This window comes from Lutjanus erythropterus, chromosome 23 (genome assembly GCF_056507025.1).
Source record: "Lutjanus erythropterus isolate fLutEry1 chromosome 23, fLutEry1.hap2, whole genome shotgun sequence".
Classification (NCBI taxonomy): domain Eukaryota; kingdom Metazoa; phylum Chordata; class Actinopteri; order Lutjaniformes; family Lutjanidae; genus Lutjanus; species Lutjanus erythropterus.
Window position 1 is genome coordinate 1,881,574 of NC_139339.1, and position 16,957 is coordinate 1,898,530.

Genomic DNA, 16,957 nt, shown 5'->3' on the forward strand with positions numbered 1-16,957 from the left:
CTCCCTTCTCCCCCTCCTCAGTCTGGTGCTGCTGCTGCTGCAAGCTGCTGGTGTTGCCGTGACGATGATATCCTCCCCCCTCCCTCCCACTCACACACACACACACACACACACACAGAGTAGAGAGGAGAGCAGAGGGAGCAAACAAGACGCTATCATGACGCGGTGGCTTCAGGCTGGAAAATAGACACACTCACACTCACCGCCTGCGTCTCAGGAAAACATGGTGAGTGCTGGATTTCTGGGTTTTTTTTTTTTTTGGGTGGAGGGGTGAGAGGACGGGTGGATGGATGGATGGATGGATGGATGGATTCATGGGTGGATGGATGGAGGAATGTTTGGGGATGACAGCAGCATCTGTAGCATGCTGTGCTTTCCTGAGAGAGGGGGATGAAGGAGGGAGGGAAGAGTGGAGGGAAGGAGGAGATGAGGATGGACGGATTGCAGGATGAACAAGGGTGGAGGACGAATGAATGAACGCAGGCATAGACTGATCCACCTCAGCTTAAGAGGAAATACAAGTGTGTGTGTGTGTGTGTGTGTGTGCGCGTGTGCTGTCAGGCCTGTTAGTGCTGCACGTTAGCATCCTGGCTGCTAACAGTAACAGGAGGTACGTCACTTCTGTGAACAGAAACTGGGCTGATCCACTCTGATTTTTACAGTCATGGATGCTGAACAGGCAGAACAAGCAAAAGGCCCCGGGGGGCCCCGGAGGTCAGGGGGCCCTTAGACCAGAGCATCTCTATGATGTGTACATCATTTTATGCTGGAAAGTCAGGCAAACCCCCATGATGACTCAAAACGACCACAAAGACACACAAACCAAATACAAAGAGACAGAAAAGGACTACAAAGAGATGAAGAGACACAAAACACCTAAGACAAACAACACAACTACAAAAATGCAAAATGACTACAGAGGCTCAAATGGCTGGAACACAGACAAAAAACTACAAAATGACTACAGAGATGCAAACAACTACGAAACAGGCCAACATAACTACAAAGAGACAAATGACTGCAAAGATGCAAAGTAATTACAGAGACACATACGACTACAGAACAGACAAAAATAATTACAAAGAGACACAAAATGACTACAGAGACACAAATAGCTAGAAGGCAGACCAAAACAACAACAAAGAGACACAAACAGACCATAAAGAGACTCAAAACTGACTGCAGGGATGCAAAGAACCATGAAACAGACCAAAAAGAGGCACAAAATGACCACAGACATGCAAAATGACTACAGAGACACACACACTTACAAAACAGACCAAAACTACCACAAAGAGACACAAAATGACTACAAACAAACAAACAACTACGAAAGAGACCAAAATGAATACAGAAGGATGCAAAGCAACCAAAAGGAGATGAAAAATGACCACAGAGATGCAAACAACCATGAAAAAGGTGCAAAACACCTGCAAAGAATAGGGGGGGCAAAGTAACTACAGAGAAGCAGACAAAGTAATACAAAACAACCACAAGGAGACAGACAATGACCAGAAAGACACATAAAACAAAAAGGAGACAAAAAATGACCACAAAGTGATGCAAACAACCAACGAAGAAATGCAAAATGACCACAAGGAGATGCAAATTCAGTCACAGAGACACAAAATGACCACACAGCAAGACAAAATTGCAACAAAGAGCCAGACAATGACCACAAAGACACATGAAACAACAAAGAGACAAGACTCAAGAGACTACAAAGTGATGCAATCAACCACAAATAGATGCACACTGACTAAAAAGAGTCGCAAAATGACGACAGAGACATAAACGACTGAGGGAGGATGTAAAATGACTAAGAGGACACAGAAAACAAACACAAACAGTCACTAAAAGACCACAAAAACTAGCACATACAAGCCAAAAAAAGACCATACAGAGATGCAAAACAACTACAAAGAGATGCAAAATGACTACAAAGTCTGGTATGTTCCCTGAGCTGAATTTGTGCCTCTGAGAGTCTGAGAGATTTGGTTCACCTGTGAGTTTTTTTTATTGTGTTTTATTTTGATTAGATGCCAAAATGGGAGGCAAACACATACTGCATGCTGTCACTAAAATGCAGCAAAATTTAGATTAAGCAAACGACAATATACAGTGTACAATAGCTTTTTATTTAAAGAAATATCTTTCAGGTACTTAAAAAATATGCTCTATCAAAAAAAGTAAGATACAAACAAATTTTGACATTGTCGTACAGTAGGTTACAAATATTCAAAGTTGTGGTTAGATTTTACTTTAAATCTAACTTAAAAGCTGCATGAATGACCACCAGGGGGCAGCAGAAAAAGTTATAAACATAATATTGACGTTTGAGTCTATAATGCCATCAGCTGCCTTCAGTCGTTGGGATTTGTATTATTCAATCTTATTTTAGCTCCGGTCTCCACCGCCTCCTGAGAAAAATATCTGTCTCTTTAGCTGCTAAACGCTCCACAATGTTCACCAGCTAGTTGCTGACTGTGTCTGTAATTATAATTGTTGAACCCAAACAATAAATGTTCCAAGCATATCTCAAAGTCAGATGAATCTGATAATATATTTCCATAAAGATTCTGTGAAAGGACGAAGCTAAAATCTAAAGAAAGGTGAACAGAAAACCAGGCTGCAGAGGGGAGACAATGGGTGAGAAACCTGCAGAAAGACTAAAAGAAAAGCAGAAACATAGTGACCATGAACTTTCCCATGGGAATATAGTGTATGAAGAGACAGAGATCAGATTACCAGTGTGTGTGTGTGTGTGTGTGTGTGTGTGGATACGGTGTATGTCAGCTGTATTTTCTTCTGTCGGTGTGACGTCACACAGTAGATTTACTGATAAGCTCTTTAGAATCAGGTTCGACTCTTTCAGTTCTGTCTTCACCTGCAGATACTCTTTAACTGAAATTAATTCTGACCTTTTTAAAATAAATCTCATGATGACGTGTTGGAGTCTGGTCTGCTGAGCCGAGATGACGTAAGTAGGTTTAAAATCAGCTACGTGTGCTTTAGATTGCAAGATCCCTCGTCTCAAATCAATTCATCACATGAAAATGTGAAATAATGTGTGATTCAATCAGTCGCTGTCATGTGAATAATTTAGAAGATGGTGCAACAAGATGAAATAGACTGAAAATTTCTTTTCTGTAACACAAGGGGATACAATATGTTTAATTTATGTTGTTTTTATGGACGAGTTTGTTTCCTCAGTGTTTCCTGGCTTGAGGGATGAAACATTCATTGGCAGCAAACTTGGCAAAACACAAGATGAAAAAAAATAATAATCAAGAAGGAAAAAATGCACAAAGTCATCATAATGTATTCTGAGGGTGATTTTCTGTATCGATACTGCAGTCTACAGCCACACTAGCAGCTTTGTGAAGCTGCATTAGCTACATGCTAATGTCAGCATGCTAGCATGCTCACAGTGTCAGTGTTGTTGTTTAGCAGGTATAACGCTCACCATCTTAGTTTAGTGTGTTAGCATGCTAGCATTTGCCAACTAGCACTAAACTTAAAATGTCTGCACAAAATGACGTGGCAATCAGTTGAAACTGTTTGTCACACTGCATATTCTTAGTCCGGGGATAAGGATAGCCCTGGACTAAAAGTCATCCCTGGGATAACTTTTTTCACACACAGACTGTTAGGCCAGGCTTAAGTGACACATGCTGCATTGTCACATAGGAGGTAGTAAAATATTCTGTCACTACTCTTTTGATCTTTTGATCTTTTGATCTCTGAGAGACCTTTCACACTGACACATTACAAAGTGGGCTAACCCTGGCTTTAGCCTAGGGCTAGCTGGCCCAGGGCTAAGTCAAAGTAGAAGTCAGAGGATGCATTGGTTAACATCTATACCAACATAAATGATGCTTGGAAGCATGTGGGCAGTGACTTTTTCATTGTGTAAAATGTACGTGTCTACTTTCATATGTAAAGGGACCGTGAGGTATTGACAGTGAGGGATTGAGGCTCCATGTGCACCAGCAGATTAGATGGATGTGCAGAGCAGCTCTGTGATACAGAGATACACAGCAGTTGACTTTCGCTCAATAAATTCATGACTACGATACAATAAAAATGAATTATATTAAGGAGGAGGATTGTACAAATCCTGCTCCGCTGAGCGCCAACAGAAGTTTATAGCAGTGTGATCTCAGGCGAACATTAAACTGGGCAGTTCAGTGTGGCAGGGCAGTAAATACACACACACGATTGAACTTCTACACTTGTGAACCCTCAAACGGCCCTTTGAAGACATGAGGACGGGACAAAATGTCCTCTCATTCCACTTTATGCCTTCGATTTAAAGCCTCTTTTTCACAGCACAAAAATTGTCATATCAACAGTATTTACACCGCCTTCAGGTGAACTCTCTAAGCTTCAGGTGTTTACATTTTACTTCTAGCTTGGTTTGAAGTACCGAAACCTGAGTGTGTTTTAATTGTTTTATCAAAAAGTCTCAGACACAGCGAGGCAAAATAAAAATAAAAATTAAAAAACTACAACAGTATTGAGGTGGGGCGTTGGTTTATAGTGCAGCCAAACAAACTCACATTGTTTTAAAAGGAAGTTATTCCATAATGACCCATTATCAAACAGTGATTTGATTTCATGCTGGACATGGTGCCTGCAGGTTTCCACATGACAGAAGGACACAGTTACCTGTTGATTCCACTCAGCACAGCATGTCTGCGCCACGGTTTTGATCCCTTGTCCACATGGCTACAGCCCCCGCCAGCAGCGTTTCAGAAGTGTTTCAGCAGGGAAGCATTTTTTCCCACCTGATTATGTGACATGCTCAGATTTTGTTGATTTGCTCCCTGTGTTTCCACCATGGATAAGTAGGCTAAAGGGTAAAATGGTTTTATTCTTTTCTGTTTGTTCTCGCTGGATCACCATTACATTTCAGCAAAGTACCTGAATGTGTCTGAATGTTATGACATCGAATGGCAGAAAAAATCTAAAGCATAAATATCAGAGACAGTTTGATTTCATGTACATTTTTAGGGATTTTAATTTTAAAGTCGTAAATTAAAAATGACCTAAAGTACAAGAACACACACACAGTATGAACTGATGATTGGGCATGGACACACTCAGTTAACTCACCAGCAAATATCTTTATATTTTCGTAATGACAGATAAATATGCTAAACGATGTCCAGTGAAACTGTAGAGGAAGAAAAACGAAAGAAAGACAGACAGAAAGACAGAAAGGGTTCAATTGTCTCTCGCTCTGTAAGTGACAGATACAAACAGTCACCACAGTATCACAAGACCCTGACACACACACACACACACACACACACACACACACACACACACACACACACACACACACACACACACCCTGCAGCCTCACTGTCGCCTCATAATCCTTTGCAGCATAGTACTGCAGGGAATCCTTGAATGAAAGTGTGGGGGTGCACTGCAGCAGTGTGTGTGTGTGCGTGTGTGTGTGTGTGTGTGTCTGTGTGTCTGTGTAAGGCCACTGTCATGTCAGGAAGGTCGTGGATTCTGAGCTGAATATTTGAGGGAGGAGGTGTTAAAACTGGATTATGGACAAGATCACAGGAAACTCATATCCATAATCCCTCCCCATCATAAATTATTCATAAGAATGTTCAGTTCATATTTTACACACAGAAATACAGTCAGAAACCAGCAAAACAACGACACAAAGGAAAAGAGATGACAGACAGAAGAACCACAGACAGACGGACGTCGGAATTGAAATTAAACCAGAATATGAGGAGAAAATTATTAAAGTTAAAGTTGTTCAAAATAAGTGTAGTAAAAAATGAAAAATTGTGTAAAAACAACAACAATTTTTGAATTATGAAAGAATATTGACATTGACATAAAACATTTTTTAATGAACCATAGAGTATCCAACTACATGAATAAAATATGTAACAAAAAGCAAAAATGTTTAAAAGTTTGTAATATTCCACAGAATATATATATATACACACACACACACACACACACACACATATATATATTCTGTGTGTGTGTGTGTTCATACTGACCCTTCGACTTTCACATCACGTGTGTGTGTCACTCATGAACTGGAACACTACGATCATTTGTGGAAACGTGAGCACACGGAGTGTTAAATTTAGGATTTTAGGATTAAAGGGACCATGACTGCTTCATTTTTTGTTGTATCTCCTCTCCACCCCTCCCCATGCAGTCTGTTACCACGGAAACCGCAGCCTCACTCCCGCCTCTGTCTCTCTCCCCATCACTTTGAAGACATTTCGGTGACCTACATTACTGCTCCTAGAAGCTCTGCATGAGTCTCGTAGTCTTCATTCAGTTCCCTCTGTTGGTGCTACATGCTGCACAGCCCTCCTCCACCCATCTGTGGATTGTACCATCTGTATCTGGTCCTGCTGCATGTGTTCTTCTGGGGAGTGTACCATCTGGGAGTTAATTAGGGGATGTAGTGATCTGATGTGCCACCTGGAAGGAACATATGGGCATTCCTATAGTGGGGAAGACAGACTGGGAGAGTTTATGTGTTTGGGTTCAATGTGTAGTCTGCCATGTCTCTCAGCCAAGTCACAGCAAGAATTAATGACGTTATGATCAGATAATCTCACATATGTGAAAAGATAAAAATATCACATTCTGAGCTACACAGTTTGTCAGTCTGGACCTGAGACTGGAATGAGACTGCTGAAGCCCACAGAAGTGAAACTGAGCTAAAAGTGAAACCAAAGTGTCTGCATCGCCCCCTGGTGGCTGGCTGTGGTACAGGTCAGAATTCCTGGCAAAAATGGTGAAAAATATTAATCAGTGTAGTAAAGAAACTGAAAACAATAAAAAATCAACCTCAAAACAGTTAATCTGTTCTTGATATTTTAAGCAAATTATCCAACAAATACTGACTTATATAATAAAACTGATTAATCATGACAAGGTATAGAGTCAAGTGTTTTTCTATCAACATTTATGTTTATCTGCTTTTCCTCCTAATCCTCATCTCTCTCTTTTCTCTGCAGGACACAGCGGAGGCTGTCCTCAGTTTGAACCCTCTGTGAATTAAATCAACACCAAGGTCTGCTGCTTTTCCCCAAATTAGACCCAAAGAGGATTGACATATATTACTCGGGGAAGAGACAACACATGGAAGCAGAGGAATGTTTTAAAGGGAAGATTTGTGCATTTTTGGATGCTTGGATTGCTTGTTTTCCTAATGGAAATGCAATGGAATAACTTTCATCAGGATTCATGGACCAGAGGCTCAAATAAAGGGCATGTTTGAAATGTTATCCTGACCTTTTTGTAGGAGAGAAATCAAGGAATTCAAGCTCTGACAAAAGTGGATGATTGTACATTAAAATTACAGAAAAAACAAGGCCTACATCTGATTTCCCAGCACTGTTTTCTGGGAGCTGTGTGGGCACATGGATGTTTAATCCCTCAAATTTGACTGCAGGCTCCAGAAAGGGGGATGTCTGAATGTTTAGCCTCTCACAGATCATTTAAGCCATGCTTCTCCTGAAATCCAACACCAAGAGTCATTGCAAGGAGTTTATTTGCATGTTTTGCCTCTTCCTCTTGAACTCACAATGGAATAAAGTGTGAGACGAGGAGTTTACAAAAGAGAGCAACCAAACCAGACAGCTGGAGACCTTGTATCCGAACATCCCAGCCCATTCCCCTGGCTGCAGTGTGGAGTAAGGGGTGTGTTCGGAGGTTCACCCCCACCAGGCTGCCACTCGCAGATGGAGGCCCACCAACACTCCCCAGATAGCAGCAGTGAGGAGTGCACCGTCCTGGAGGCTCCGCCCGGCAAAAACGCCTGCCCGCAACATGCAGGGAAGGTAAGAGTGGAACCAACGAGACGCTTGCTGTATTATTCTGTGTTTTTTGTCTTTTTGTATTTGGCCTGGATGGGCGTGGTTTTGCAGGATGGGCGAGTACCGTGACTGTTTCAAGTTATGCATTGAAGTACACGTAAAAAACTAGGAATGAGTGGCAAAAAAATACCTGCACAACAGAGACCACAGTGTAAAGATTACAGTATGGCATTTATCTTGTCAAGTTGAACTGTTCCTTTAAGCCCTGACCTAACTGAACCTGACAGGCACTGCACATTTTGTGATTCAAACCTGAACTTTATGAGCTGAAGTTTTGCTTTATTTCATTGCTGATGGATAATTATTCTGACTGACTACCTATGACATACAAGGATGCAGACTGGCAAAGTCAGAGAGAGAAAGAGAGAATCTTCTGACTGAAAAACTGAAACAAATAGAAGCCCAACCTGAGCCCTGATATTTGTTGGTACCTGTTGGGTTTGGGTTGGACAGCAGCCAAACATTTCAGTAAAAAAAAAAACAGAGACTAAATCAAAGATAAATACTTGTACTGTGTTTTATCCAAATCTCTCCTCTGCACCCTCTTTTTGTCTCTGCCACCATGCTCACTTTCATCCGCAGGTGGCAGACCTGTACTGTTCGGCCTGCGAGTGTGCACTGTGCGAGGACTGCATGTCAGACCACGAAGAGCACCCTAAGGTGCCCCTCGGCCAGGCCCTGGAGCAGCACCGCAGCAGCCTGCAGGAGAGGCTGGGGACCGTCCAGAGCAGGTCAGTGCTTCAACTGTATGGATGAGAGCAGCCAAACGTTACTCCCCACGACTATGCCGCCCCTTTGGGTGATAAAAAGCACTGTAAAAGTGGCCGGTCAGTGCATGTGTCACTCTTCACCACAGGTTAGTTAATGATGTTGATTCAGTAAAGTTAAGACAGCATAATTGTTCACCTGACTGGCCAGAGGATTTGTGCTCCTTATAATTAGAAAGCAATATGTTTGAGTGGTTGTTTTCACCCAGTTGTAGACAGTTAAGAGTGGTAATGTTGATGGTAGTTTTAATTTTTACTTACATGTGAAAGTGATAATAACATACATACACAGGCACTAATGAGACATAGCTACAGTTAGTACAGTGAACAGGAGAAGCTGACATCTGGTGGACAAGCAGGGAAATGCAGGACCATGGAGCAACAAGGACACAACAGCAAAAAGACATCTTTCTGTCCCATTTCACGGTCTAGAGAGACACATGCACAGTGTGTCTTTCATGTTCATTATGTCCACCCAGTAGCGGTTTATTTAAATGAATGGCACTGACAAATGTGGACAGAAATTTAACAAACTCCCCTTTAACCTCTGTATGTATTTCTCCAGACTCCCTCAGATTTCAGACGCCCTGTCCTTCGTTAAGGAGATCCTCCAACAGCTGACCAATCAGAGAGCTTCCATCGAAGAGGACATCCAGTCGAGCTTTGAGGATCTGCACAAGCAGCTGGATGTCCGGAAGAGCGTCCTGCTGATGGAGCTGGAGGTCACATATGGACTCAAGCAGAAGGTGCACAAATATTTTAATGCTGCAAGATTCTGCAAAAACAAGGTTTTGGTTGTTTGATTGACCCCACAGGTCATAAGGTCCCACCCCTTTTTGTTCTCTGCTCTAATAACAGATGAGTGAGTTTGGTACCTGGTGGAAAACCAGTCAATTCTATTATTTCCTGTTTCCTCTGCTTAGATGCTAAATTGAAAGGAAAACAAATTTTGTAGAGAATTAAAATATGTTGCTGTGGGACCTGTAAAAGTGGCAGTAATCACAGCTTGAGTTTGCAAAATGCTAACTAACTTGTTATCCAATGATTCATATAGATAGGCTGGCATTTTGCTAACTTTAGCTACCAATTCTAACTAGCTAGCTAGAAATTATAGATTAGCTAGCTGGTTAGCTAGCATTTTGTTAACACTGGCTATTGGATGTGATTAGTTCACTAATAACTGATGTAGATTAGATAGGTGGTTAGCTAATGTTTTGCTAACATTAGCTAACTTATGATGTGAAAGATTTTTTTCCCCACAAATTTACAATTCACAATATTTTTTTTAATCAAAATTTCAATTTAAACGAGCATACATAAACATCAATAACAAAACAAAACAACAAAACAAAACAAGTGGGACATTTATTTATCTAAACCTTTACCCATGCACCCATACATAATACAACAATATACATACATGCTTGGGCACACATAATAATTACAGGAAGTTGTCAGGTAGTCATTTTAATATTTTGTTATAATTTCCTATCATCTAAAATGCTCCTTTTTTCAAATACACCGTATTTCTTACTTTGTGAATGACTTTCTCCATGATTTGTACTTCTTGAATTGTGTTTTTCCATTTTATTATAACTGGAGGTGTTGTTTTTCCCACACTTTTGTTTTGGCTCAAGTAACATCTTTTCTTCTGCACATAAACACACTGGCACAAACCAGTTTCTTTCAACTCCAGAGCTTTGCAAAAATCCAATCAATGCTATCTACAAGACACCAGGAACTACTTACCCATATCCTCTTATCTGGTCTCATTCAAGCAACGCTGTTCCGTCTACAACTAGTGCAAAAGTCTGCAGCCAGGCTGCTTGCCATGACCAACCACAAATCCCACATCACACCAATCCTTGCTTCCCTGACTGGCCCTTGATTAAGTACTTCAAGATCCTACTTATCACTTACAAAGCCATACATAGCCTTGCTCCTCCATACATTTCTGAACTTTTGCAGCCCTACTCCACCTCTAGGCAGCTCAGATCATCCAAACAAGGTATTTTATGTAAGACATACCTTCCATCTCTATACTAACCCTGGCAGAAAGCATATTTAAGCACAGGAAACAGGAAAGGAAAAAGTTAAGAGCGGTTCTGCCGGATACCAACATTGTTGAACTTATATCATAGTCAGAAAATGTCAATTGTTAATTTTGAAAGATCTTAATCTTTTGTGGGTGTAAAAGTAGGCACCACCTGCCACTGAGCAACTTCACAAAAGAGAAAACATCATTTATGTCATGTCTCCAGGTCCTCCAGGCCCAGGTAGACAGCCTTGCCCGAGGAGAGGGGGAAATCATGGCATCCTGTACCCAGGCAGAGGAGGCTCTGGCTGGGGAGGCGTGCGTGGCGAGTCTGCAGGCAGAGCGGGAGCTGCAGGAGAGGCTGAGGGAGTTGGCTGGCTTCGGCCTGCCGTGCCAGCCGGAGGAGAACGACCAGCTGGATCTAGTGATGGAGACAGACGGGCTGAGGAAGTCCATACACAACCTGGGGACCATCGTCACAACCAGGTGAAGCAAAGTGCTCAAGCCCAGCAATTCGAGCTTTGTTGCATTTAACAGCACTTGACCGAACCTCTCCATCCTCATCTTCCTCAGTGCGGTAGCAAGCCAGAGCGAGGCGATGGGCGCAGGCCTTGAACAGTGCATTGTGGGACATCCTGCCTCAGTTACCATAGTGACAAGAGACAAGTCAGGAGGAGCCTGCAAGAGTGGCAATGCAATCCTGTCAGCTGAGGTTTGTTTTACACCCACACTCAAATAAAATGTAGAATAATTCACAAAAAAATGACTAAACATTTCTGATGTTTATTTGTTCATGCAGGTATTCACCCCAGATGGCAGCATAGTGGACGGTGAAATAGTGGACCACAAGAATGGGACTTATGAGTTTGTGTACATAGTCCCTAAGGAGGGGGACTTCTCATTAGCTCTCCGCCTGTACGACCAACACATCAAAGGAAGCCCCTTCAAACTGACTGTCAACAAAGTCTCAGAGACAGAAGTAGAGGTGGGTGGATGGTGTATGTGGGTAGTTCAAGTTTGGAGCCATGTCATTTACATAACAAGGGTGAATATTTAGTTTCACTCGGACAACACTTGGACAACCACTAAACTGCTGGTGCTTGGTCCATTTTCACATTTGTAAGCTTGTAAGCATTGTATTCTCCTTCCATCATTGTTGCCAGGTGTCACCCTCCACCACTACAGCAACCAACTCAGCAGCCTATGCTACCCCATCGACAGGCTCCTCTGAGGGGGCAAAGAGGCGAGGGAAGTCCCCCGGGCAGAAGAAGAAAGGCTCCAAGAGAGCCAGCAGTGCCCTGGGCACTCCACGACGCAAGACTCAAAATCCCATTGAGGATGACCTCATCTTCAGGATTGGTGAGACATTCATCATCAACAGAATAGTGCAGATAAAAGAGGAAGAATTTTGAAGCTGCTATTTGGATTTGCTCTCTTCAGGAACGAAGGGGAGGAATAAAGGAGAGTTCACCAACCTTCAAGGAGTGGCTGCCTCCACCAGTGGCAGGATTCTGATTGCTGACAGCAACAATCAGTGTGTCCAGGTATTTGTCCACATTTCATCCAGTCCTCACATCTTTAAATGGCTGTTTAAGGGTTCAGATGATTAGGTCTAGAGGTTAGGGTCTGCATTATGTCCTCACAACTGCCTCATCTCTCCAGATTTTCTCTAATGAGGGGGAATTCAAGAGTCGTTTTGGGGTGCGTGGAAGGTCGCCTGGGCAACTGCAGCGACCTACAGGTGTTGCCGTACACCCCAGTGGTGACATCATCATCGCGGACTATGACAACAAGTGGGTCAGTATCTTCTCCTGCGAGGGCAAGTTCAAGGTAGGTGCTCTTTGAACATCTGTACATTTGATTGATTTTCATTTAACTGAGCATTGGTATAGTAATTTTACCTGTCAAGGACCTTTTAATGTTCGAAATGGATCAAACCCACATGTCTTGTATTGTGTTGAATTGTTCTTCCTTTTTGTTGGTGTTCATCAGGCGAAGCTTGGTTCTGGTAGACTTATGGGGCCAAAGGGTGTGTCTGTGGACCAGAATGGTCATGTCATCGTGGTTGACAATAAGGCATGCACAGTCTTCATCTTCCAGCTGACCGGCAAACTCATCACCAAGTTTGGTAGCCGAGGCAATGGTGACAAGCAATTTGCAGGTAGAGTTTGTTTAAAGAAACAGATTGGCTGTAAATGAATAATCTATCCACCCCTACATTTGCAGTAAAATCTCTGAAAACAGGAAATGCTGGAAGCAGGTGACGTGTTGACTGAAGCACTGATAGCACAACCTGTTTTGTTGCTCTTGTCCTGCAGGTCCACACTTTGCAGCAGTGAACAAGAACAATGAAATCATCGTGACTGACTTCCATAACCACTCTGTCAAGGCAAGGGCTTACTGGTTGAATATTAAATTAATATATTTTCCTCTTGACCAGTTTGGAATAAATTGATATGTTTAGTCTAGTTAGCAGAGATGGAACCAAGTCATTGTTTTGCAAGTAACAAGTAAGTCCCAAGTCTTTGCACTCAAGTCCCAAATCAAGACTGAGAAGTCCAAAGACCTAAACTTGAACAAAGCTGGAAGTTGTTGCATCTCCATTTGTAACTTTCGACCTGTTTGGATGCTTTGAATTGGTTCAAACAAAGTGGATCTGGAGAATCAAATGTTGACTTGCTGAGAATGAACAGTGTTAATGTTTGTTGATTCAGGAAAATTCAGGGAATTTTGGGTCAAAAGGCTCAAGTTCAAGTGAAGTCACAAGTCACTGATGTTGAAGTCCAAACTACAAGTCTTTTGATTGAGTCCAAAGTAAACAAATTTGTGACTTGAGTTCAAGTCATGCAGCTGGAGTTCACACCTCAGCTAGGTAGATACCAGTAGATATGTAATTTATTGCTCAAGAATCTTTGAAAGAACACATGACCATAGATCCTGATATCTTTCTCTTTCTCTGTCACTGTCAGGTTTTTACCCCAGAGGGAGAGCTGGTGTTGAAATTTGGCTCTAATGGTGAGGGAAACGGCCAGTTCAATGCTCCCACTGGCGTAGCTGTGGACATTAATGGAAACATCATTGTAGCTGACTGGGGCAACAGCAGAATACAGGTACAATGGTGCTTTTTGATACAAAGGCCCTTCTTGGGAGTGTTGGGAGTTTTTGCAATTATCAAAACACATTTCTCTCTGTTCAAACATTTCCAGGTGTTTGATGGCAGTGGCTCCTTCCTCTCCTATATCAACACATCAGCAGACCCTCTGTATGGACCACAAGGTCTAGCTCTGACCTCAGACGGACACGTGGTAGTGGCTGACTCCGGCAATCACTGCTTCAAAGTGTACCGATACCTACAATGATGGTGGCTTGGATGGAGAAATGAAGCAGAAGCAGCAGAGATGGATGGGAGGAGCAGTTGTTGGAGTGGAAAGATATGGTGCACGATGTCAGAATCGAGGAATTATTGCATGAACCGCTGCCTGTAATGATGGAAGTAGTGATGGAGGATAAAGAGAAAAGGAAGAAAGCAAAGACAAAAGTTTAGCCTTCATAAGACCACAATTTAAATATGATCTAGTTGTGACTGGTCTTTGAACTACATCTTCTTAAAAACGAAAGAGTGATGAGGAGTGGGAGGATTGGGAATGGAAAGATGATGATTCAAGAGTTGGCTGCCCTCATGCAGACTTGACAATTATCACAGAGTGGGACGCAGAGTGATGCAAAGCTGGAGTAAAAACAGTTATGCAACGACTGATTCATGATGTCAAATTCTAGAAGTCCCTCTTTCTCTGAGTTTGGCATTAGTAGAAAGATAAAACAGTGGAAGAAAAAAGGCTTTAAAAAAGAACAAATAAAGTTTGCAAAAGGGGGTGACAAGAAGGTCTTTGGAAACCACTGCTTCCGAAACCCACAATGGAGTGAATGATGGATAAAGGGAAATAAGTGTCAAAGGCTTGAATGAATACACAAAGGATGGTGTTTTGGAAAGAATTGACTGGAGAGTTTTCTAATGTTCTGCCTTCTCATATGTATGTAACTGACAAAATAATGGCCAGTGAGCTAAAAGAGGTCTACGTCTTGGTTTGACATCATTTGTTCCTCCAGGTCATTACCGCAGACTTCCCCTATAGCTTCTGTATCGCAGTTTACGTTTGTACGCCAAAATAACTCTAACATTAGCCACTAACTCTTATGTTGTGTTCACACCAAAAAGCAACGCAAATATTTTCCTAGTATTACTTGATTCTCAGATGTTCACAAAGTCACTTTTCATTTCTCCTCCAGTTAGCCATCAACATGGACAGAGAACCAGCCTACAGCTAACAGCTGAGGTCAGCTCCTCTGTGGTTTGCTGCTGCAGACAGGTTAAGAAGCGAGAGTGCAGACAAATCCACGTCTTAATCTCCAAAATTAATCTGAGCTCTCCTCTAATTGGTAAACAGGTCTGCTTCTGCTCCTCCGGGGGTCATTGAGAAGCGAGAGTGAAGATGAATCCAATATTTAATCCCGAAAGTTTGAAATATAAACTCTGAGCTCTCCTCCTGTCAGCAAAGGAGTCTGTATCAGAGCAAAGTCAGTGCCACTACACAACACTCAATGCTCTGAAGTAGATGCAAATTTTAAGCTCAAGTTTAATATTTTCAGCTCACGCAAATATGCAGAGTTTGGGTGTTCGTGTCATGCGCTTCGCTCAGTATGAATGATGTGAGGTCGGCTCCTCTGTAGGTCACTGCTGCTGACAGGATGAGAAGCGAGAGTGAAGATGAATCCACTTTTTCATCTCAAAAGTTTGAAAATAAAATTTGAGCTCTCTGCGATTTCTCTGTGGGTTGCTGCTGCAAATGGGTTGAGAAGTGAGAGCGAAGATAAATCCGCATTTTAATCCTGTCAGTAAAGGAGTCGACATCAGAGCAAAGTCAGTGTAACTCCAGGGTTTCTACCTCCAGAAGGAAGGTCTGGTCACTGGCTCTCTTCTCCAAACCTACCCAGCTGTTAGCAGCTGTTTGTCGGTTGTATGCTTCAATACTGCCCCGGTCCTCTCCAGACAGCACTCTACAAATGCAGATTTTTAGCTTAAGTCTAATATTTTTTGCTGGTGTGCAAATTTCACATTTTTTTGGGTGTTTACGTGAACTTATATATACTCTAACCATGCGTAAAATTGTATTTACTTTCTATGTGAACACACTATTAGAGCTAGGTAAAGTATCCTTGAGTAAAGCACTTAACTTCACACTGATCCAGCGGCAGAGGATTGAGTTTGTATTGGTAAACTCCTACTAATGACTGTGTAAATCTGTAAATATGAAGCAAAGAATTGCTCAAAATGGACAACCTCACCTGGCTGAATTTCCATTGACTCTACCGTTGACTATTCAGTCTGCGATGGTCATGAAAGAGACTAAGACATGGGCCACTTTTAGCCTGTTGTCCATTGTTTGTACATTAGGATTGTCTGAATGTGGAATGTTTCTTTTGTTTCTTGCCATATGCTAGTATTCTTTACAAGTCTTAGGCAATAGACTCATTAGTAGAAATGATTGCTTGACTCTTATTCTGATTGTCTGGATGATTGATTCATTTGATTGATTGGCACGGTAGCTTTGACGAGCAGCATTGTCTATCTACGCTTGGTTTGAGTGTTACTATATTTTTCCTGAGAAATCTGTTGCAACGAGAAAAAAAGTGTATAAATCTATCCTATATATTTGTCAGAATACCTTTAATAATATCATGTAAAATGCTCAAATTAATGGACATATCTGGAATCATTAACATTTTTACACACCCGTCTCTGCTCGCTGTCCCGGTAACGATAACAAAAGGCCGGGGGGAGGGATTTCTAGAAGGTTTCGATTCATTCCTCAACCTCGCCAAGGATTCTAGGATGCTGTAAGAATTCCGTGAAGTGCTATCGCTGGCTTGTACAATTCCACATGTTCGGTCATCACCCATAAAACAACGCCTCAGTGTTCTAGAAGCATGCCTCTGTATTATGTGATTGTTAACGTCAAACATTACCACTACGGATTTCAACTGTAAGCTCCCATTTTACAAACAGTTCACCCACTCCTAAGAAGATTTAACAGTAATGTCAAGTTCAGTAAAGGAGAGGAGACAATTGTGACATTGGTGCAAAAGCATTTACAAATTACTTTTGGAAAAGTGCTATGTGATAGTGATAATAGTGATACAAAGCATTTACATCAATTTTTAAATAGGCAAGAACAGTATTTAAGTTACTAAATCAGCATTCAGTTGGACAGTTTTAA

The 16,957-nt window shown here is 41.9% G+C and overlaps 1 protein-coding gene across 1 annotated transcript; it reads left to right on the plus strand.

Annotated features, from left to right (window-relative positions):
• The first annotated feature begins 52 nt into the window (after positions 1 to 52).
• trim2b (tripartite motif containing 2b) lies at positions 53 to 14,956 on the plus strand. The gene is made up of 14 exons (XM_084711718.1): positions 53 to 226; positions 7,020 to 7,844; positions 8,463 to 8,611; positions 9,213 to 9,393; positions 10,909 to 11,168; positions 11,256 to 11,394; positions 11,482 to 11,667; positions 11,846 to 12,041; positions 12,123 to 12,226; positions 12,345 to 12,512; positions 12,675 to 12,843; positions 13,001 to 13,071; positions 13,652 to 13,792; positions 13,889 to 14,956. The coding sequence occupies exons 2-14, from the start codon at positions 7,746 to 7,748 to the stop codon at positions 14,039 to 14,041; spliced, it is 2,016 nt and encodes a 671-aa protein (XP_084567844.1). The 5' UTR covers positions 53 to 226; positions 7,020 to 7,745; the 3' UTR covers positions 14,042 to 14,956.
• Positions 14,957 to 16,957: the final 2,001 nt, after the last annotated feature.